Source organism: Pholcus phalangioides, unplaced genomic scaffold (assembly GCF_987345545.1).
Source record: "Pholcus phalangioides strain wild (caught in Gottingen) unplaced genomic scaffold, Ppha-v1.0 ptg000008l_1, whole genome shotgun sequence".
In the NCBI taxonomy this organism is placed as follows: Eukaryota; Metazoa; Arthropoda; class Arachnida; order Araneae; family Pholcidae; genus Pholcus; species Pholcus phalangioides.
The window spans coordinates 13,907,000-13,930,001 of NW_028301601.1; the positions used below are offsets into that span (position 1 = coordinate 13,907,000).

The 23,002-nt window shown below is 35.5% G+C and overlaps 1 protein-coding gene across 3 annotated transcripts in view; it reads right to left on the reverse strand.

Annotated features, from left to right (window-relative positions):
• The window catches only part of LOC149083863 (ubiquitin carboxyl-terminal hydrolase 8-like), a 102,431-nt gene extending 80,036 nt beyond the window's left edge, over positions 1 to 22,395 (reverse strand). For 2 of the 3 annotated variants that reach the window (XM_089234244.1, XM_089234246.1), the window contains exons 1-5: positions 22,239 to 22,395; positions 17,805 to 17,846; positions 12,545 to 12,644; positions 9,324 to 9,465; positions 1,503 to 1,594 (exon numbers count right to left, since the gene is read on the reverse strand). In XM_089234244.1, the coding sequence (XP_089090370.1) occupies positions 1,503 to 1,594; positions 9,324 to 9,465; positions 12,545 to 12,636 (326 nt within the window). In that variant the 5' untranslated portion in view covers positions 12,637 to 12,644; positions 17,805 to 17,846; positions 22,239 to 22,395. Of the gene's footprint in view, positions 1 to 1,502; positions 1,595 to 9,323; positions 9,466 to 12,544; positions 12,645 to 17,804; positions 17,847 to 17,989; positions 18,054 to 22,238 lie in introns of those variants that run through there. The other variant, XM_089234245.1, reaches the window with a different exon arrangement.
• Between the last annotated feature and the right edge of the window lie 607 nt (positions 22,396 to 23,002).

Sequence of the window (23,002 nt, forward strand, 5' to 3'; positions counted from 1 at the left end):
AAGCAGGAAAAGAATTTGCTAGTATGCTAGCTGCTTTGTTCAGAAACTGTCTCACCAAAATTGGATGTGCCAGAAGATTGGAATAACACAATGATGGGTTCTTCTTTACAATAAGGCAGAAAAATGGAATATCAAGAATTATTGACCAATCAGTTTCCTATCAGTAATTTATAAAATCTTCGCCAAAGCGCTGACAGGCTTTGGTGGAGGATTGAATCCACATTGGATGCAGCCCAACTAAAAGAGCAAGCAGGTTTTCAAAGTGGATTTAGTACAATGGGTCACATCCAAACAATCACAAGGAAAACGAATTACAATTGTGTATAGCCTTCATTGATTTTCAGAAAGTGTCTGACCTCTTTCTTCCCATCTGCTGAAGTTAATGCTCTAGATGTAATTGGGGTAGAGAAGACTTACATCAATATCAAGAAAATATATGTCAAAGCAACTGCAACCATTCATTTGGATAAAGGAAAAGCAAAGATTAAATTTGGAAAAGGAGTCAGACAGGGTGATACCATCTCATTTAAGCTCTTTATTGCTGTTTTGGAAGTAGTATTCAGAAAACTGGATTGGGATGGGAGAGGCATTAAAATAAATGTAGAATTTCTCAACTATTTGTGTTTTGCAGATGACATTGTTATTATCAGCAGTAATCCAGACGAACTAGAGGAAATGACACAAGAAGGCAAGTATTCAGGTGGATTTGAAAATGAATCTGCAAATGACTAAAGTTATGTTCAACTCCTTTGCTTTGAATAAAAACATCCTGCTCAACGACACAGAGATAGAAGAAGTAGAAAGCTATTTATACCTGGGGCAAGACCTTACCATGGACAACAGAATCATTAATGGAATAAACAGAAGAATCAGGATTTAGTGGAGCACTTTTGGCACAAACTGCGTAATTCTGAAGTGCCACATGCCATTATGCCTGAAAAGAAAAGTGTTCAACCAGCGTGTGGTACCAGCACTGACTTACGGAGCTGAAACATGGACACTCACAAGCAAATTGACACAAAGGAGCATGGAAAGATGTATGTTAGGCATCACAGAGAGACAGAAAACTACTAATCACTTGGATAAGAAGCTACACAAGGGGTATACAGGAAGAATTTAATGTTTAAAATGGAAATATTGCAATAAGACAGGACAACAGAACAATGCAACAATAGATAATTGTGTAACTGTTGCAAAAATATCTATAAATGCATAATATCAGATGGTATCTGATGTTTGGTATAGTTTATTTGATACTAAGCAACCTTTTTTTAGTTGAAAACGTGATTACATTTTTTTTTTTTTTCATATATCTGTAACAGGTTTCATAAGTTAATGTTTGGGACATGTCTTTTCATGGAAATAAGTGCTTGTAATATAATCTTTAACTTTAATGCTTCACTTTAACAATAATAAAATTTATTAAAAAGTATCCAATATTTGGTGCCTTTGTCTGTACAAATTCAGACAATCTTAATCTATACATATAGATTGCAATTTACCTTTTCCCAAGATTTTTTTTCAGAAGTTCAGCCTTTTCTAAAGCAGATCCTGCTAGATCCTTCAATGAAAGAATGTCTTTCAGAACAGCTGCCTGTAAAAATTTATGTTTACACACATAGTATATGTATTTATAAACATCGCTGCATATTTATGCAACAATTTCAATATGAAAAGCATTTTTCATGACCTAGAAGTTAAACTTAGCCTAAAGAATACAGAGTATATTAACCTCAATCAAATTAAACTTTTCTAAAAATTTGAAAGACTGATTGAGAAAGTTAATAATTGTTTATTATATGTGATTGGGTGAACCTTATTGTGTTGTACAAGCTTCTTATCATCTCTCAAGGTTGTGTATTTAGATTGCCCTGTACTTTTCGAGGTCTTGGAAGAAACAACAACTCAGGCCTATCGCTCAGCAATTTACTGCCTGCCACCCTCAAGGGCAAGAATTGAGGTGAAAGAATAGCCAATAACACTCAAGCAGAGTCCCAGAAGTGTTCCACTTGAGTACCCCTACCCAAAACCCCATAATACACACACACAAAAAAGGGTAAACTTGAACAAATGTTCAAGCCCTTTAAAACTATAATTTTTCTCAATATTTTGTGAATGTTAAAAGATTTAGATATGTCTTTGAAATATATTTTACAGATATATTGTTTAAAAAATTTGAACACTTTTCAATTAAAAACAAAAACTTAATATGAAGCTAAATTTGCATTGCCAAAGCCCGGAGAATGCTCAACAGCAACTACCTTCAATGTACACTAGTCACACGTGTGTGACCATGTGCAAACAGAGATGCCACTGACATACTATAGCACATCAAAAACCTGGAATTTTGGAAAAGGATGCAGAGAAATTTTGTTCCTGCATCTTCATGGGATGCTTTCTTTCCAAGTGAAGAAAAATGTACAGAGGTTTTCACCACCAGTAAAACTCTTTTCTTTTTCCTTCCCACCACTACACTGTCTTGTAGTTTTACAATTTTGAAATACAAAGAAAGTACTGTACTGTGCTGTATTGGTATAACCCAGGAGCTATCAGCTATCAAAGAATAGGCTGATTAAATACCAAGCTGCGCCCGCGAATGAGTCTAATGCCAGATTTTTCAATTTTTTAGATTCCCCCCCCCCCCACCTGTGGCTTGTATAACAGAAATTACAGCACTTTCAGGGCTACATACCAAAATTCAAACACGGAATATTATATTTATGATGTACATTCACTTTGTTCCCACAAGATTGCATATACACCTTTGTCAAAAATTTTACAGGATTAATTCACTGATTGTTGAGGAAAAAACATGAAACTTGTGAGCTGAAACATGAATTTATGAGCCATGAATTATGATATCTGCAATTTTCCCATCTAGAGCCTCTATGCAGTTGTGTGGTTATCATGACTCATTGCCATCATGACAGTTTCACATCATGAAAATCTGGGTTTGACACGTATAAATGAGCAGTGGTGGTTGGCTAAATATGTTTTTCTAAGGTTTGCAAGCTTCCATTCAGCTACCCATTTGACAGAAGTTCTGTTGCCATAACGATAAGTATACCTACAACACATATATATATATTAAACTAGCTATAATACCCAGCATTGCCCGGGTTTTCTTCAATGAGGTTTTTTTGGAATCATGTGATATCTGCCTCTTTCTTTGAGGGACATGCAAACCATGTCTAAGTTCACCAATATGGCGACCTCCTGCGCAACTCATGAAAGAAACAAATCTAGATTTAAAGAAACGTAAAAATAAATATATATATATTTTTTAAAGGGTGCTAGGTATTTCGATTCCCCCTCCCCCTTTGAACTTCAAGTTATCCATCTCCGCCAGTTTCTACTTTAAAAAAAGCTTAATTAAAACTGTGGAATTTTTTGATGTACTTTTTACGGGCCCATAATTAATTTTAAAACAACCTAAACTATATGAATTTATGCAGTTGAATATTAAAAGACAATACGGAGATATTAGTTTTCATGCTTGAGAAGATATAAATAAAAGGTTGAAATCAATGTTATTGCACGAATATCCAACTCAAAAGTAGGTCCGGCTAATTGCTTCATATTTAATCTCCTGGGATTCGTATATCTCTAAGCGAACTCAATATTTCAAAAATAGAGTATTTAATACAATTTTTAAAATTATTGATGTGACAGAAAATCCCACCAAATTTCCGCATTTCTACATTAAAATCGGCAATTTTAACACTGATTTCTATGAAGAACACCCTTTTCCTGACCCTCAAAGTGATGCTGATGATGATAACGACGTCATTCAAAAAACCTCATTACTGGGAGTATTGAAAATGTGGCAAACCATTATAAAGGCATAAATATTATACATATACTGACAGCGTTGAAGAAATGACAAACCATTGTAAAGGCATATACACTTCTTAAACGCATTGCTAGAGAACCATGGTAACCAAAGTAAACGTTCGGAAAGTGATTGTTAAGGCCCAAAAACCATTGTTGCCCTACGGTTTTTGCCTATTTGGGGCATTTGCCCTGCTCTAACGAAATTTTAAAGTAGCCTATCACTTAAGTCGGGTCTCATTTGGTATATATGCAAAATTTGGCGACGATCGATCTAAAATTGTAGATTTGTATAGAGAACATACACACACACACAGACAGAAAATCAATTTTATATATATAGATTGCAAATCCACATATTTGGAGGATAGATAGCACCGCCCACTGAACACAAAACATATACAAGACTAGACACACAACCACACTATTAGATTTCACCAACACAAATCTGACATAGCTCCCATATTCAGGTGTGAAATATGTAGTACTTAGATGGTGTTGGTAACAGAGTTGAAGACCAAAAGTAAATCACTTCCAAGGGTTTATACGAACCAGAAGATAATCATATCAGAATCATTTGCTTTAAATGAATCAGAGGATATTATTGAAAGAACTAAGGCTTTCCAAAATGGAAAATTGATCAAAAGATAATCCATCGATTAATAAGTCACGAACAAATAAGGTAAATACACGAAAAATACAAAAACTTCTAATGCATTTCGACACACAATGGGTGTCGTTTTCAGAGGAAAAAATATTTAACCACTAATCACTCTGACCGAGGATCCCACTTGGGTTGAATACCAAATCTTAACTGTTGGTTGCTCAGCGAAAAAAAGTATGTCTGTTCACTTCAAACATTGTGGTCAGAATGGAGCTGAGAGCCTGTATGTGATAATAATGCAGCGTCCTGATTGGATGCTTTCAGAATGGAGCTACCTGATTGGTCTATTCGAATTTTCTTAGAATTCCCACTTGTAATGAATTTAAGCCATTGCATTGTGATCGGTGGTGTAGATTTATTATTGTTTACTATTATATTTTTGAAGGCCCGAATGTATGTGCCATTTACGTATATATATTTATGTGCCAATCATAGGTCATTTACATGCAGAGGTCTCTCTAACAAGCACGATAGATTAAAAAATTGAGTGATCCCTGATGACTAACATTTCAACAGGAACCAAATCCTATTCCAGCAGGCGTTCACGCTTGCTTCGTAGCTGCGAAAAGATGTTAAAAGTATTCATCAAAAGCAATGACATGACTTAAATTCATTACAAGGGGGAATTCTAAGAATATTCGAATAGACCAATCAGGTAGCTTCACTACGCAAGCATCTAATCAAGATGCTGCATTAGTATCACACGCAGGCTCCCAGCTTCATTCTGACCATGGCATTTGAAGTGAACATACTTTTTTCCACTGTGCAGCCAAGAGTTAAGATTTGTCATTAAACCCAAGTGGGATCCTCCGTCAGCGTGTGATTAGTGGTTAAATATTTTTTTCTCTGAAGATGACACCCGTTGGTGTCCCGAAATGCATTAGGATTTTTTGTATTTTTCGTGTATTTGCCTTATGGGTAGGTGACTTCTTAATCTATAGATTATCTTTTGATCAATTTTTCATTTCGGAAAATCTTTAGTTCTTTCAATAATATCCTCTGAATTTGTTTAAAGCAAATGATTCTGATATGATTATCTTCTGGTTCGTATAACCCCATGGGAGTGATTCACTTTTGGTCTTCATTAATATTCTTGGGCAAAGTTGGTCTACTCTTCCATAATCTACATTTACATATCTATATTTATAAACAGGGTGAATGCTCAAGGCCCTTTGCTGCAAATTGCTGGCGAACCGTTGATCCTAGAGGTGTATTTCTTATTAGAAAAAAGTATCCAAATAAAGTATAGACTTCAGATATATCATTCATATTTCAAGACTGTATAGTTATTAAAATAAAAAAATTAAATTTTTTTTTGTCACCTTGCTGTACAAACCCAAATTAGAAAGTGTTCTCCTCCTAATAATAAGTCTAACAAAGAAATTTTCACGCTTCTAAAAGCTGCAGTTTTTGAGTTATTTGGCTTCAATTTATAGTTTAAATCAGGAAAAATTACAGTTCCACTTCAACTCAGTCTTGGCGCAGGAAAATAATTTTCAGCAATGTAGAGATCCCAGTACTATTCCCACAGGCTTTGCAGCCACTCCAGGAAATGATTCTAGAATTCCACTGCATACAAAAACCAATCATTTTTGGTGCACACAAGGACTACTTAGAACAGGACCTATATACAGTTTATTGCAGAATTCAAATGGCAGCGCTCTACACAATTTATTCATATGTCTCACCAAGAGGTTGGTGTGCTAGCCCCGTGGTAGCATTGAGTTTGGTGGTCATTTTATCACTGTTTCTGTTGTACCTAAGTGTCAGGAAAGATTCTGGAAAGGAAGAATTGGGTAGACACTAGGGTGGGTTGAAAAAAATGAAATTTTTATTTTTGAATCCTTATAGTGTGGAAAAGTTGTCCCCTTTAATAAGAAGGAAAAAAACGTAAAAAATTTAAAAATCAGTCGACATCTTCCAGTCACACATTGTAGTTAAAGTTTAAAGAAATTGACAAAATTGAAAAATTTCCTCAATTTTTTTAATATTACTTAAAATTTCATGATCTATAGTTATGTTCCATGACGCTATAGTTTGTTACACTTATTTTATGGTTCAATAAAGTAAAATAAATTAAAACATCATTAATATTTCAATCTTTACTGTTTGCGCAATGTGTTCGAAAAACAGGAATTGACCACCCTATTGGCAAATGAGAGTTAAACTGAGCGCAACAGCGTTAAACTGTGATCGATTTGGAGTATCCGATCCACAGCTGCTACTATAGCTTCAAGTTTTCTGCAAGACATCGGAATGATAACCGACACGTGGTTGGCAAATGAAAAATCAGAAGAGAAAATATTTTTGTCAGGCCGGATTTGAAGTTCACATGTACTCCTAATGAAGAAATTTCTAACCTTTACTTTGATGGCACAAAAGATGATACCGTACTTTGTTTGTTGAAAATGTAAGTGCCAAGCATTTTTGCAAGAACAGAGAACATATCATTCTCTGATTCTGGAATCTGGATTGACTTACATTGGACACGTTTCTCCTTCCTCAAGTTCTCCCACCAACATAAATCGAAGCATTATTTCTCATCTGTCAGAATAGAAATATTGCTTGAAAAGCTAAAAGTGAGCGGGTGTGACTGTACTGTTACTAAAAATGACTGGATGAATGTCGTTATCTGTTAGCTAGAAGTGCATGCGAGAAGACTACTACAGTGGAGCGTATATCTACTGAACTTTAACAAACTCACTTTCCATCATATTTTTGAGCATATAACAGGGTGAAGTTGGTTTTTTACGGTTTCCAACTGTGAGCCAATCTCCCCCCTTTAAAAAGTCAAAAGTGTTCAGAAAACCTGGTAAAATGCCAAAATATGATAAATGGTATTTTAGTATTTTAGAGGTCAACAACTATCACTCACTTCGATTTACACGTACTTGGGGGTTCCATTTTCAAAAGTTCTGGTAAATTTCATACAGCATACTTATACTTTTTGTAGAAGTCTAAAACAGCTATACTCCCACTAATAAAAATACTTAGGGGAAGCTCATAATAATTCCTTGGTCACTGCCTTAAAACTTTGATTCCCTTTTGCTTTCAATGGCCTCATATGCATCTACTATTTGGGTATTACAATTTATTGCTAAAATAAATCAAATACTTAGTATTTTCGTTAAAAGACTATTAATAGTTTCTAGAAATACCCCGGGATATACTTTAAGAGCGGAACTTGGCTGCCCAAGCCTCTGCGTTTTATTTAATAATAATAATAACGTGATCCTCACTTATTCCCAAGGGATCAGCATGATCCATCCAGGGAATTTGTTAGTGTTAGTAAACATCCCTGCCCGAACTGGGATTCGAACCCAGACCTGCACTGTGAGAAGCTAGTTCCCTAACCACTCGACTGCCAGGCGGCGAATATATTTAAAAAATATATTCAAATTATATTTGAAATTCTGGATTCGTTTGCTTGAAATGAACCAATCACGCTTGAGAAGAATAAGTCATGACCAACTATGTCAGTCTTGCAATTTGTCTACCAATAATAAAAAAATAGTTGGGCTTTACAAGTTTAAAATATCTTTGACAGCGCTGGCTTTGGTTTCATTTGGGTTCAATAAAATCCAAGTCTTGTGAAAGCTTATCTTTCGCTGATTATTTAGAGTATAAAAAACAAGTATCCAAACTGATTTCTCCTGCATTGTAAATAGTAAAAATGTTTCTAAAAAGATATAAAAGCAACCTTTCTGATGGAAGATTACTGCTTCCTCCCTTTTCATATATGTTAAAAGGGTTTTTACCCAACTCAGATTTAACCAGACATCAATTTTCATTGATAATAAAAAAAATTTCTATAGACCCCATTGACAATTGCACCCTTTCGATTTTTGAGGATTGGAATCATGTATTGTTTCACTGCGCCCTTATTACTCTATATATAATCCCAGATCCAAATATTTAAATCTTTCCTCAGGTCCCCCCTGTTAATATAGTTCAATTACTTTCGATCACTCACAATGTATACTCAATATATCTATTTGTCTCGGCATGTATTTGCCTATGCTCGCTCTATTTGGACTGTGAGTTCCATATATTTATATTGTTATTAATTTTTTCTTTCATTACTTGTTTTTTTTTTTTTGTCTGTTTAATATGTATGTTAACTATTTTTATTTGTTGGTGTATTTTGATGGGGTTTATTCTTTGTATTTACCATTAACTTTTTCTCCTTGCAATATTTTAATTGTTCTGACACCACCACATATGATTAATTATCTATATTCCCAAACGTTATATATTCTGTAAATATGGCTGTAAAAATCAACAATGTACTGCCACTCATTGAAGGACCTACTGGTCAAATCAATAAAATTATTTATTATTTGTATTTATATTGTCCGATCTATTGCTCACTATCTTACCAACTGTGCCAATGTAGTGACCCTAGGTTCTCCGAATAGTAAGCACTCATTGAGACAAACTTAATAGGAATTTATTAGTAAAAATTAGAACAAGAATGCACACTTAAGATGACGATCACACTTGATCGTTTTCACACACACTTCTCTTTTTTTTTATTTTCAAATGTCTGCCTTAGTTATCGCGATTTTCGTTCCCCTGAGACTTATTCTTCTTTGGCTCTTGAGCCTTATACCATATTGGTCCGACAATATGGTATAAGGCTTTCAACAGGGTGATGCTCATAAAGGACACTACAAATAGATTTGTTTGGTTAATCTTAAATTTCCATTACATATCTGTTGTAACATTTATTTTTCATGATTCTTTCCTATATTCAGATTAAACTGCAATAATTTATCAATACAAATACAGATCTGTCAAAATTACCAAAAATTCAATAAATACATACATTTACACTAGGTCCAGCTCTTTTTTCTACGAACAAAACCAATGACACGAACTTAAAATACATCACATAAGCACGTTCTTCATCCCGCTCTCGGAACTTCATATTTCCTTCTTCTAAAATTCTTTGCGCGGACTTCAAAAGTCTAAATCAATCAAAACAAATTAACACAGACAGATAATTAAATACTCCACTGAAATTTCAATTTGCAAATATACAAAATAAAGTCAGAAAAATACCAAGAAATTAAATAGTAAGAAATAGAGATTACAATAGTACAACTTCATTATAACAAGAGCTAACAACAGAGGGTAAAAAAATTTTGCAAACTTCCCATTATGGATAAATTGAAAGGACAGTAGAAATAAGCAAAAGAAGAAAAAATTTTGTTTTCTTTTTCCTTTTATTTAAAATTTATTTTTAAAAGTGAAACAGTCAAAATCGTCAGAAATTCTAATTCTGTTTAAGGAAAACTTTCATTGTAATCAAATACCATTTTACACTACTTTATCGCACACCAACTCTAGTCATATATAAAGTCCAAATACTTGAGGATAGTATTTGACACCAAATTTACATTTAATTCCCACACTAACAAAATTCTGAATGAAGCACATGGAGTAATGGGGAGTGTACTTTGCTTCTGCCACCTCAAAGCCAAGCTCTCATTGAAAAAAAAAATGTATAGACAATAAGACTGTGCGATATTAAAAATTTAAAATTGTGGTATATCGTCAACCTTACATCACGATACAATGATATATTGATACGCAGGGCTTCCACTTAAAATATTTTAAAGAGTGGATCTTGGGGAGTACCTTCCTAAGACAACATAATTATAGCCTTATGGTGGGGATAGGAACCCAATTTTTTCTTTTCATTTCAAAAAATTTCATAGCATAATTTCAGTATCCTATAAGATTGACTCGAGCCGAAGCAAAATGACTTGGTAACAAACAGTTTTGGCCAAAACAGTGTACTAGCAACCACAGATAATTCTTCTCTGTCTTTCCTCACAATATATACGTAGGCAAGCTAAAAGGCTCAGATAATTATCAGTTCTTACTTATGGAGCTCAAGCTTGGGCATTCTCGCAGAAAGCTAATATTTACAGATCACGAAAGTTTCAAAACTAAGTGCTTAGAAGATTCACGTGAGCACAAAATTACTTTGATTGCCATCCATATATTCATTTTTGAAGAAAATAATCAAGAAATGCTTCGAGAGCCAAGATGAACCAAAGTGTGACATTTTAAGTGACATCTCCAAGTGTCCTGATATCCAAGGCCCAAAAATTTCTTGGATCTCAATTACAGAAAGGAGTTATAAATCTGAACATGCGTTTAATTATTATTAGTTACATAATTACTTTCTAGAAGCATTAGTAAGTAGTAAAATATACTATAGATTTGATTATTAACCTAATGTTATATGGTATATCTCCCCAACACCTGCATTCATTCAATGTGTAAACATATTCAAAAAATGAAGTCTCTCTGCATAACTCAAGCCCTGTGTGCGAATAAGAACAAGCGTAGTTCTTCTCTGCACCCCTTCAGCTAAGTCTATGCCATTTGATCATTGTTGCACCATGGTCATTTTCTGCACATGAGGGCTATTTAGACCGGGACCTACAATTTATTGTCGATTCCAAACGGCAGGCTTATTTTTTATACTCATCGAGAGGTTGGCGTGCTAACCCCTCGATGGGGGACTCCCTGAAATAGCAATTTTTTATGCGGTCATGTCGCCATTTCTATTGTAACCCTATGTCAGGAAAGTTTTCTGACAAGGACGAACCGGGTATCGAATACCAAGTCTATGTCCCTCCGTAGGTATGCTCTCCAAACCCTTACAGCATACTCCAGTCCAGGATGAACTAAGCCTCGGAAAAGAGGAAGAAAGACTTTAGGAGAATGCAAAGAGGCCTTTTTGAAAATGAAACCGAGCACTTTAATTGCTTTTTTTGACCACTGCTGAATAATGTTCAGAAAATCTAAGCTGCTCATCAATGAGAATTCACAAATCGGTGACCCTAGTTGCATCCAGGATAGTGACACCATTAAACTCATAAGAAAACCATGGGTTGTTTCAACCAAAATGAGCTACCATTCACTTGTCAACACTAAACGTCATGCTCCATTCATTTGCCCATGCTCCAATCCTGTTTAAGTTGTCTGTAGCAACTCCCTATTGTTTTGATTCCTGATTACTCCCATTAGCTTCACATCATCTGTGAATTTGCTAGCAATCCCATCGATACCCTGATTGAGTTTATCGATAAAAAGTGAAAAAGTATCGGGCCAAGGACACTTCCTTTAGGAACTCCACTTGTGATACCTGTCCAACCAGAGAAATCCCTGTTCACCATAACTCGTTGTGACCTATCTCTTAACCACAATTCTATCCAATTCAGCAAGTTGGTCCCAATCCCAATCTCGTGTAAACGCTTCAAGTGTTTGCCATGTTGGACCCGATCGAATGCCTTCTGGAAATCAAGGTAAACAACATCTACATTTCCGCCCTTACCCAAAGCCTTTGTCACGTAATCATAGAAGCAAGGGAGGTTAGTTACACATGACTTCCCCTTCCTGAACCCATGCTGATTATCCGACAGTACATTATTCTCATCTATCCACTTCACCAACTACCTTTTGATAATAATTTCCAAAATTTTCGAGAGGAAGCTTGTCAAACTCACTGGACGATAGTTGGACACAGCTTCTCTACTACCCTTCTTTAATATCAGAACAACATTAGCAAGTTTCCAATCCCTTGGGACGATACCCTCAGCAATACTACTCCAGTAGATCTGTACGACTGAAGCCAACAATTCATTAGCACATTCCCTGAGGACCCTGGGATAGATATCTGGTCCTGGTGCTTTGCTTGCACATATGTTTTTTTAGAAGATTTGGCCGATTCCATTTTACTGCCAACCCCTGCCTGGGTTTTTTTTAAGCCCTGAAGTAATGCATAGACTGTTAAGATTTTTATAATATCCTACAACTTCAACTAATCAAGAATAATATAATGTACCTTAAATGCATCAAAGCACAAGGTGCTACGAGCAGGCTGACGTTATGATCTGCCACACAATTTCTTTATATTTGTATGAAATTTAAACATTTTGTTTACATCACAAAAATAAAAAATTTGACATAAAAAAAAAAAGACATCAAAATTGAGAGCATCTACTTTAATGAAGTCAACTGAATGCTTACTTATCTAAGCTAGCTTCTTGTATGTTTGCCATATTCAAGTCTGCCATCTTGTTCAATTCTTCCATTGATTTTGCCAAATACAAGTTCTTCATTTGTCTGTCTACAAATGAATTTTGAAGGGTTTTTTTTATTTACTAGAATATGTTGCAAATTACTTACAAAAACAATATGAAGTGAAACTAAACACTAATTTCATGTCTCAATTTTTAAAAAAATGATCGATTAACAGTGAATGTCTGCAACTAGAATTTTGATATCTCAAAGTAATTTTAATGTTCTGTGTGAAGAAAAGTTGACACATGATGCCCACTTTTACTGTTATCTAATAGCTGTTTTCTAAAACTTTAGTCTTAGAGGAAACGTTTTAATTACAAATAGTTTTAGATGCAGAGTAGATTCTCGCTAATCTAGCACATATCAGACTAGAGTGTGCCAGATTATCAAAATCACCGAATTACTGGAAGTCAAATGAAAAAGCCCCTTTTCATAATATGAAATTCTGTGCACAGACAAACAGTGACATGTTTTTCCTTTTCTATGATCGAAGAAAACCCGCCTAAAAAAAATGCCGGATTACTGGATGGGTCAGATTATCGAGTACTACTACTGCCTACTACACATCATCTTAGAAACTTTTTGAGCGAATAAAAAATATTCCTATTAAAAATTGGAACTCGGTCATCACATCTAAGAAACCCCCCTTATACTTACTTACTCCTCACACCAATAACTGATATCTTCAGGATGACCGCCACATTACTAGGACTACTCATATGGTACGTATATATATAATTTCACTTTCTGAATCTACTTTATTTGTATTTTTATATGTGACTGCACGATTGCTTATAATTTTTGGATATTTTATGGCTTTAAATATGTTTTATCCATTTGAATTTTGATAGTTATAGACTTTAATAGTAGAATGGAAGAATGTCAGGGTTCAGGTAATTATTTAGGCATATGCTTAAAGTACTCTCAGAAACATTTTGCTTACAGCTAGAGTTGGGTATTCTCCCCTGATGAGAGCCCAGACAATAGCAGGGGTGGGAAGTGACAAAGTCCATTTCGGAGCAGCAAAATTCAGGATTCGGAGCAACTTTGGAGCACAAAATATAGGATTCTGAGCAGATATTTATAAATTGGAGCAGTGAAATTAACTTACAAGAATATTTTCGTTGACCCCCAACCCTTTTCGATTGACAGATTATTAATATTTATCCATGGTCCATCCTATCCATCCCGTCAAAAATTTCTAACACTTCAATCACATCCCCCTATATGACACCTGCATTCTGCCAATGTAAACATCTTCAAAAAATGAAGTCTCACTTCATAACTCAAGCATCGTGTGACAACAAGGGCATATGTAGATCTTCTCTGCACCCTTTTCAACCAAATTTAAGTTTTGTAGGTATGGTCTCGAAAATCTTACAGCATACTCCAGTCCAGGATAAACTAAGCCTCGAAAAAGCGGAAGAATGACTTTAGGAGAACGTGAAGAGACCTTTTAAAAATAAAGCTGAGCATTCTATTCGCTTTTTAACTACTGCTGAACAATGTTCAGAAAACCTAAGCCGACCGCCAATGAGAAATCCCAAACTGGTGACCCCCAGTTGCATCTGAGATAGTGACATCATTCAACTCGTAAGAGAACTGTGGGTTGTTTGAACCAAAATGAGTGACCATGCACTTGTCAATGCTAAAGATCATCCATTTATTTGCCAATGATCCAATCCTGTTTAAGTTGGTCTGGAGCAACTCCCTATAGCTTTGATAGGGAGTGAAGTAGAAAATTTTATAACAAAACAGGGTTGGTAAAAAAAATGGTTTTTTTTTTAAAAAAACCAAAAAACCGGGTTTTTTGGTTTAAACCGGTTTTTTGTTTTAAATAGTATTAACATTAAAAACAATGAAATTTCTGAAAAATCATTCAAACTTCTAATAATTAACTAAAATAAAATGTTTATTAATGTAATTAACACTATTCCCATGCTAATTAATCAATAAATATTTATTACATTTTAACAAAAACCAACTTTTGCAATTTAATTATTTTTTGCTTAACTCAATGGATTACTGTGTGTTTGAAAATTCTTTTAATGTTATTATTAATCATATAATATATAAAGGTTTTTCTCCAGTTACTTTCAGTATACTTAATTAGGAAGCTATTTTGCAAAAAGTAATAAAAATTAGGTGAATATAATGTATTTAATGAAGCATAAATAATGCAGATTAATTAGCAATGATTTACGTAATACAGGGTGATTATAACTAAGGTTCTGATTTCAAAACACTGTAAAAAAAGAACGATTGTCAAAATGACTTGAAAATTGACATGAATATTGACGCCGCCTGGCAGTCAAGTGGTTAGGGAACTAGCTTCTCACTGTGCAGGTGTGGGTTCGAATCCCGGTTCGGGCATGGATGTTTACTAACACTAACAAATTCCCTGGACGGATCATGCTGATCCTTGGGAATACGTGAGGATCACGTTAAAAAAAAAATATTCCTGAAAAAATGAAATTTTATTTGGTAAAGGGGAAAAAATACTTAAAAATGTAAAATTAATGACATCATCCAACATGTGGGAAATTTGCTCGCAGAATGGAAAACGATAGCCAGTCATGGCAAAATGATACCTTAATTATAGCATTTCACGATTTCATAATTCATGGAAACATCACAAAAAATGAAGTAATTGAACAAATAACTACAACTTACTTAAGAAATGTTAAATATGTTGTCCACCGCGTGTTCTGGCTATGAGGTCGAAAGCACAAAAATTCTTGTTCAACAACAGAATCGGAGTATGCCATGGTCATAATGTGGATGTGCTTGCAATTCAGCTTTATTAAACCAAACGCCCCCGTTAATATTCCTGAGGAACTTCTAACATATAGGGAATGTGCTGGAGATTGCAATTCACCCAAGTTTGCAATCTGACCACTGTTTATAACATTTTGAGGTACCCCCACAGCCAGAAGTTGCAAGGGTTAAGGTGCATCCTGTCAAAATGGGTCTTCAGCAGCTGCTTTGCTGGTATTGCAATGTGCATCTTGATAGAAGTTCTATCCACACACTGATGCTGTGGAAGTGTCGAAATGATGTGGTTGCACAAAATAGATTATACTGCTGGCCAAGTACAGCATCATCTACTTGCACATTTTGCACTTTTTTCTTTTGCGAAAGAAACTTCCATTGCTTCCAATTTTCAAGTCATTCCGATCAGTACTTATTGTATAGTTTTGGAATCAAAACTTAAATGATAATCACCCTGTATATAGCTGATTATTTTTCATAAATCTGTTACTACTATACAGTAGAACCTTGATTAACTGGGCTTAACAGTGTGTGTGTGTGAAAGTATGAAAAAAAACAACTATTGAATATTAAGACTGCGAGATATACAGTAGGAGATGTGCTACTTCTTATGGGAAAGAAAATGGAAATGTATGTGAGGTAATGTAACTACTAGTACACTAGTCTTTGTCCTTTAAGGACAGCTGGTGTCTTTATTGGATTATAGGACCACCTGGCCCTAGCATGATGGTGTCACTACTGTAGCTGCTTCTTTGTGAAGGGAAAAAGAAACCCTGTGAGATAATACACCACTACATTTAGATGTGTGATGCAATCCTTATTCATGAATTTGCTAAAGATAGAGCATCAAAATGTAGCCAAAGGTTAGAAAATGTTGTAAGAATAAGAAATTTTGGCTTTTGTATATAACTTTAAATAAATAAGATACTTCATATGAAAAATATATATATATATTCTGGCCACTTTTATGAGACTTTTTGAATAAAACCACTTATAAAATCTTATGTCATTTAAAGATATACCATCAGAATGTACCCCAAGGATATAAAATGTGGTAAAAATGAAACATTTTGGCTAATAATTAACCAATATGATATTTTTCAAGGAAAAAAATGATATTTAGGCAACTTTCATTTGATTTTTTAAAAAAAAACCAAAGTTGGTAACAAACCTGTAACAAAAGCAAAAAATTTTGATACGTTTTTACTAATTTTGGAATATTATAACTAATATTCATACAATTTATATGTTGAAAATTAAAATTTTAATTTCAAGCACTCCATTAAATCTTTTGACAAATGAACACTTTCCTTGATTTAAAAGAAAAAAAAAGTACAGAGGGAGAGAGAGGATATTCATGTGAATTTTTTTTTTTTAAATCAGTTTTTATTTTATGCATAAGCAAAAAAAAAAGTCTTAACAAGATCATGATGAATATGTACCTAAATGAACTAATATTGCAAATGAATCTATATTGAACAAACTGACACTGTGATAAATTTCTACCAAAGTGATTTTAGTCTAACCAAATGACATAGACCTCACAGTAGACCACCACTGTGTTGCATGCTGAGCTTAAACCTGAGATTTCACATGGAACCATATAGTGACACACTCTTGAGAAGCTACAAAGAAAGCCCTCAAAGGAATGAGTAGCCATTGTCTTGCTTCAGACATAGTATGGTTAGGTGTGTCTATGATAGCACCGAAAAGGAAAAGCTTCATATTATTTGAGATAATTGTAAAAAAAAACCCAACAAATAATGTAAGTCAATACATAAATTGTGCTGGAATCCATAGTGGAAGATTTGAGCCAAACATTGTAAAAAAACCTTTGGGTGGATCGTCTAATAACATTCAGAACTCAACTACAAAGCCAAGAACACACAATAATAGCTTCAAATCAATGTATTGTATTTCTTGGAAAAAAAGAAATGCATGAGGGGAGGAGACAAATGCTACATAGTCGAAAAAAAACCAAACTTTTTTTTTCAACATAACCAGACTACAGTAACTGCTGCACTCCAAAGCAGAATATGACAAAATCTGTGACATATGTCCTAGAACAATCAGAGCTACTGCAGAACAATTTGGAAGAATTGTAAAAAAAAAGCGCAAAAAAACTATTATGGTAATTTTTACTGCAGAGCATTTCCAGTCGGCTGAGGGCTCATAGCAGAACAATACAAAACATTCTGCTTTAGGGCTGCTGCACCTTATAATGACAAAATTTCTCAGATGTTGGATATTTTTTGGATGTTTGTTATATGTTTGTTTACCAAATGTGAGTAAGCTTTGTGATAAATGAATAAAGTGTGTTACTATAAAATATCTATGTGCCAAGAATAGTTCTGGTGCGTTCTGTAAACATAAGACATTTTTGAATAATTTTTCCCAAACCATGTTTAAAGTTGACACAACATTTTATACTTACTTAATTCATTACAATTTATCCTTGAAAGATATCAGAAAACTCCTGAAAAAATACAAATGATTGTGGCATTTAGAAAAACAATTGACACAAACATTGAGAAACTTAAAAAAAAAAAGAGATGTGAATAGACACATTCAGTCTACTTTATTTTTTTTAATGAGTTCAATACATCAAGCTTATATTACTGGAGAGAGTATGACGTCAGCAGTCTCTGCCTTGGCAGTGCTGAGAACGGTGTCCCCCAACATCATTCTTCGGAAGATCACATGACTCGGTGAAAACAAACACGATCCCCCGTTATTTTCTTATGGCGTACATAGGAGTTTAAAACAATAAATGAAAAAATAATTTAAATAATAATTTTAAAATAATTTTGAAATAATAATTTTCCAAGGCTCAATTTTTAAGCGGCATTGTTTGAGGAAAATAAATCGTAACTTTTTAAATTTTTGATGTAAGCAAGTGAAATTTTCACTAAAATGTTCACAAAAACATACAAAATATGAATAAAAATAATTCATACACTTACATTTCAAATTTATGTGCAAAAAAAATATGTCAACTTTGTTTTTATGGAATTTTCGGTTAGAAAAAATAAAATTTTTCTAATGTATTTTTTGGACCAGAGGCACAGCAATTACCAAAACACCCCTTTTACTTTCAATTTCCCCTAAATATATGAAGTGAAAGACTGCATAAAAAAATAATGGCTTATTTGATTGTTAATATATTTATTCTGAAGTCACCGAATTGACCCTTTACAACTGCTTCGACATTATACGGGAAGTAAAAATTCATGCTTGTCCTGTTTGAAAAAGTATCTAGTCACAGCCCTGGATAGATGGCCCGACCTACTGAACATAAAACATGCCAAATGCTGGACACACAACACACTGTTAAGTTTCACCAATACAAATCTGACGCAGCTCCCATATTCAGATGTGAAAATAAATATATGAATGTGTGTGCTTAACTTTTATTCAGTGTAACATAACATTTTTCAAAAAAAAAACTGTCATAAAAACATAGTAAGCGGGAAAATGCTTTAAATGGGACATCTTAATGAGAATTAGAGATGGGATGAATATTTGGCCACTATTCGGTATTTGGCCAAGTATCTGAAGATTTACACAGTGTATTATCACTGTGTATCAATAGGCCTATTTATTTTTGTAAATGTATTTTTCACCGGATTACTTCACGGTACAACAGTAAAAAGTTCATTGCTGTAATGATGAATAATGGCGGAATAAGTCTCGGCTACATATAATACACACATTGAGACAAATGCTTTTATTCATAAAATCATTTTTGCCATTTTTTTTTCATTTTTTGCCCTGGTTTTTACCAGCTTTTGCCACTGTCCCAATGAAAATACCTTTTTGCCGGTAAAATGCCCAACCCTGATTTAGTCTAGGATGTTTTGTTTTAAATGTGGATCCTTTTATTTAGTCTAAAATGTGTCATTTCGTGATAAGATAAACAGCTACAGTCAATTCGTCATAACTCGAGCGAGATACCTTGAATATCTCTTTAAAGCCCTGTTTACATGTGCAAGAAGCTTTGCTGATTATTTTACCTGCACTGCGACGCTTTTTCCTCATGGGGGGGAAAAGAATAGGTCAGAAATCCGTCAAAAGAGTCCCATCTTTGTTGCGGAATAATGGTGGGTGTGACTTCAACCTCCTCTCCCATAATCCTTTTTGTGCCGCGAAAATTTCTGTTAGCTCCTTCGTCGGCCATCTTGAGCCAACCACCCCTTCAACCCACGTGACCAGTGACGACTTCCGAAAAGAAAGGGGCGGGGAATACCGGCATAAACTAAATGGCATGTAAACGGGTTGCAGTGAAAATCCCTGTTACCAGGAACTGCCTGGGATATTTTATTACGCATGTAAATGGGACTTGAGTCGAAGTTTTTACTGGGCTGAAGAACTTCTAGGTAATGTTAAATGTTTGTCTTTACTCAAAGTTTTCTTCCTTTAAGTCAAAGTTTTCGGGAATGAGAGAAATTTTAAAAATAGCATTTAGCCTTTCAGTGACAAATTGGAGGTGGAGCATATAAATAAAGGAGAACCTCTCCCCTCTCTCTGTCTATTCGTTTTTTTTTTTTTTTTTCCTTTGTAGAAGAGTTTATCTGTTCCAATTTCTTCATCTCCAGTAGATTTGAATCAGAATTCTTGATAAGTCGAACTAACGACAACAAGTTTTTTTGTCAGCCACTGCACATTCGACTAAGAGATTTGACTGTACTTTCTGGATTTCATGCAGACGTGAACTCTGAAAGAAAAGTCATCTGGTCTCTGCGGGGGACTTTTCTTTCCAAGTTCCTTTTAGCATAAAATCCAGAAAATATCTGTTTCCTCGATATACATATTGGACTGAGAAAAAGTCTGTATATTTCAATTTCGGTTTTGTTTAGGTAGTTTCTTTTATGTTATTTCTATATACCATGTGTACATAAATGAATATCCCAACTTTGCAGGGCTATTGAAAGAAAATTAAACAAAGTACAAACTTGTTGTTCATCGGAAATCCAAGATAACAGTTGAAAGTTTAAATTCGACACAGTTCGACATGTGTCTTTAATGTGAGCCCCTTTGGTAACACAGAGGATATCGAGGCAGTACGATAACTCATCCCACACTCTTTTCAGCATGTCTGGTGTGACGGTTTGAAAGGCTGCAGATATGCTTGTCTTAAGTTCGTCAACGTCGTTTGGTAGCGGCGGAACAAACACCTGATGTTTGATGTAGCCCCAGAAAAAAAATCACATGGAGTGATGTCGACTGCGAGGAGGCCACTGATGAAGAGCAATGTCCTGGGGTGCTCGGCGACCAATCCACCACACAGTGTGGCAATTCATTTAAAACCCGACGAACAGCTAAGTGCCAATGGGGTGATGCACACCATCCTGCTGTAGAATGAAATTATCTGATTCTTCTTTCAACTGTGGCAACAACCAAATCTCTAACATATCCAAATAAGTAATCCCATTAACATGGAAAAAGAACGGGCCGCAGAATTTATCATGCGACATAGCACAAAACACATCCACCTTTGGTGAATCGTGTTCCACTTCAATGGGGGAATGTGGATTAAATGCTCCCCAGATGCACATATTGTGGCGATTCACTGTACTGTTTATGTGAAATGTCGCTTCGTCAGTGAACACAACAGGAACGACTCGTCATTATCGAGCTCATGCAGTACGAACTCACAAAATTGTTTCCTTACTTCTTTATCATTTTCAGTAAGCTTTTGGCCTAGCTGCAACTTGTATGGTTTGAATACTAATCTCCTCTGCAACACTTTCCAGACCATCATAACAGGCATTTACAGTTCCTGGCTGGCAAATCGTAAAGCGTTTCGAACACGTTCAACATTTTTTTCACTCACATGTGGGTGACCGGAGCTTTTATCCCTTTGCAAATACACCCTTCATCACGAAATTTCCGAAACCAACGTAAGATACTCCACCAACTGGGTGGAGTACAGGGTTTAAGCTGGATAAAAAATTCCTTTCACAAAAAAACGAAAACGGGGGGGGGGGGGGGGGGGAGGAGTTTTAGGAAAATACTACAATGCTAATGCTAATGTAACGATTGATGGTTGGATGTCTACTCGTTTCATACCTCCTGTACACATTTTTGCGAAAGTGGCTACTACTTCTTTCGCATTTCGCAAAAAATACAACTGTAGCTTAAACCCTGGTGGAACAATTCCATATCCACGATGAAACACTCATTGTACAGTCATAACCGAGTCACTTTTCGAAAATTCAATCTCACAGATTGCTTTCTGTTGCACGGTAAACATCTTAGCGAGAAATGAATCACATACGTTAAACTCGCAGCGTCCAGTCGGACGGCCTCGTGCCGCCATCTATTCCAATCTTCACGAACATAAAATTCAACTGTTATTTTTGATTTCCGATGAACAAGATTGTAGTCTTCTTTGCATAGCCATGCAAAGTTGGGATATTCATTTATGTACACACTGTATATGATTTAGCAAAGAACAATAACAATACCAGCAGGGATTCTCAAGCTTAATATGCTCACCAAAACCCACTAGCTGTGGTTATCACAGCCTCTTTCAACACACAATATTCTGCCTGAAATCCCTTTCCTCACCCCTGATCAAGCTCAAGTCACACCATTTGGGAAACCGTTGTATTACGTATTTGATCCAGGCCTTTAGGCTGAGATCTTTGATCGCGGTCCACCCCCCTCCTATAGTATAAAGAAATAATAATGCAATTTACCCGGGGGGGGGGGCCTACTCTTGTGTCAGTGTGTGGGGGGGGGGGGGACGTTGTTTATTTGGTTAATGCTGCAACCACAATTTCGCAAGGTTAACGGGGAACAAAATTGCGATTTTTCTCACTTTACTGATTATTCCTGGACTGACAGAGAAATGGCGAAATCTTACTTGTCCAAAGAGTTACATAATTTTTTATGACAGTCGCAGTAATTGAATCAGTAGATATCACTGTGTAGATTATTTTAGGGAACTATAGGTTCAAAACAAACTCCTGTGTAGAGAATGGGCGATCTGCTCATGAGCCGTCTAGAAGAGCGGCTCTTTTCAAAGAGCGAGTGAGCGACGGTTCTTGAGAAAAGAACTGCGGCTAATTTACTTACATTTCCATCGCACACAAGCAGCGCCATCTTTAGCTAGAGAACAAAGCTGCATTAAGAGTTCCAACCTTTCAACCGGCTTTGCTAGAGAAGGTCTGCTTAAAGCCGGGTTTTTCCTAGGAACAGGTTTCCTGTGCCGCGCGCAACGTGATTCACCCAGCGCGTCCACTCACCAGTAAGAAAAGCAGCGTGACTGTTTTCCTACAGAGCGCAATACGGCTCACGACAGCGCTTTACGTTGGGCGTGATTGGCCGACTGCTTCTGGAGGAGTCAAATGCGTCGTGCGCCGCGGTTTTGCCGATATTCTCTTCACTCTTGTGTGTTTTATTCCCCTTCCCTTCAAACCGCAGCATGCAGACGACAGAGTAGCTGATGCCAAAGCCATATACTATTAATATAGCCGACCTGATCTGATGCGCCCCGCTAAGAAAAAATTAACGCGCAGCGTGCTTATGTGATACGTTTCTGCCGACGTGAAATTACACATTTCGGTTCACGCGGCGCAAAACACCTATCCCTAGGAAAACCCTAGCTTTAAGTTACATCCACCTCAC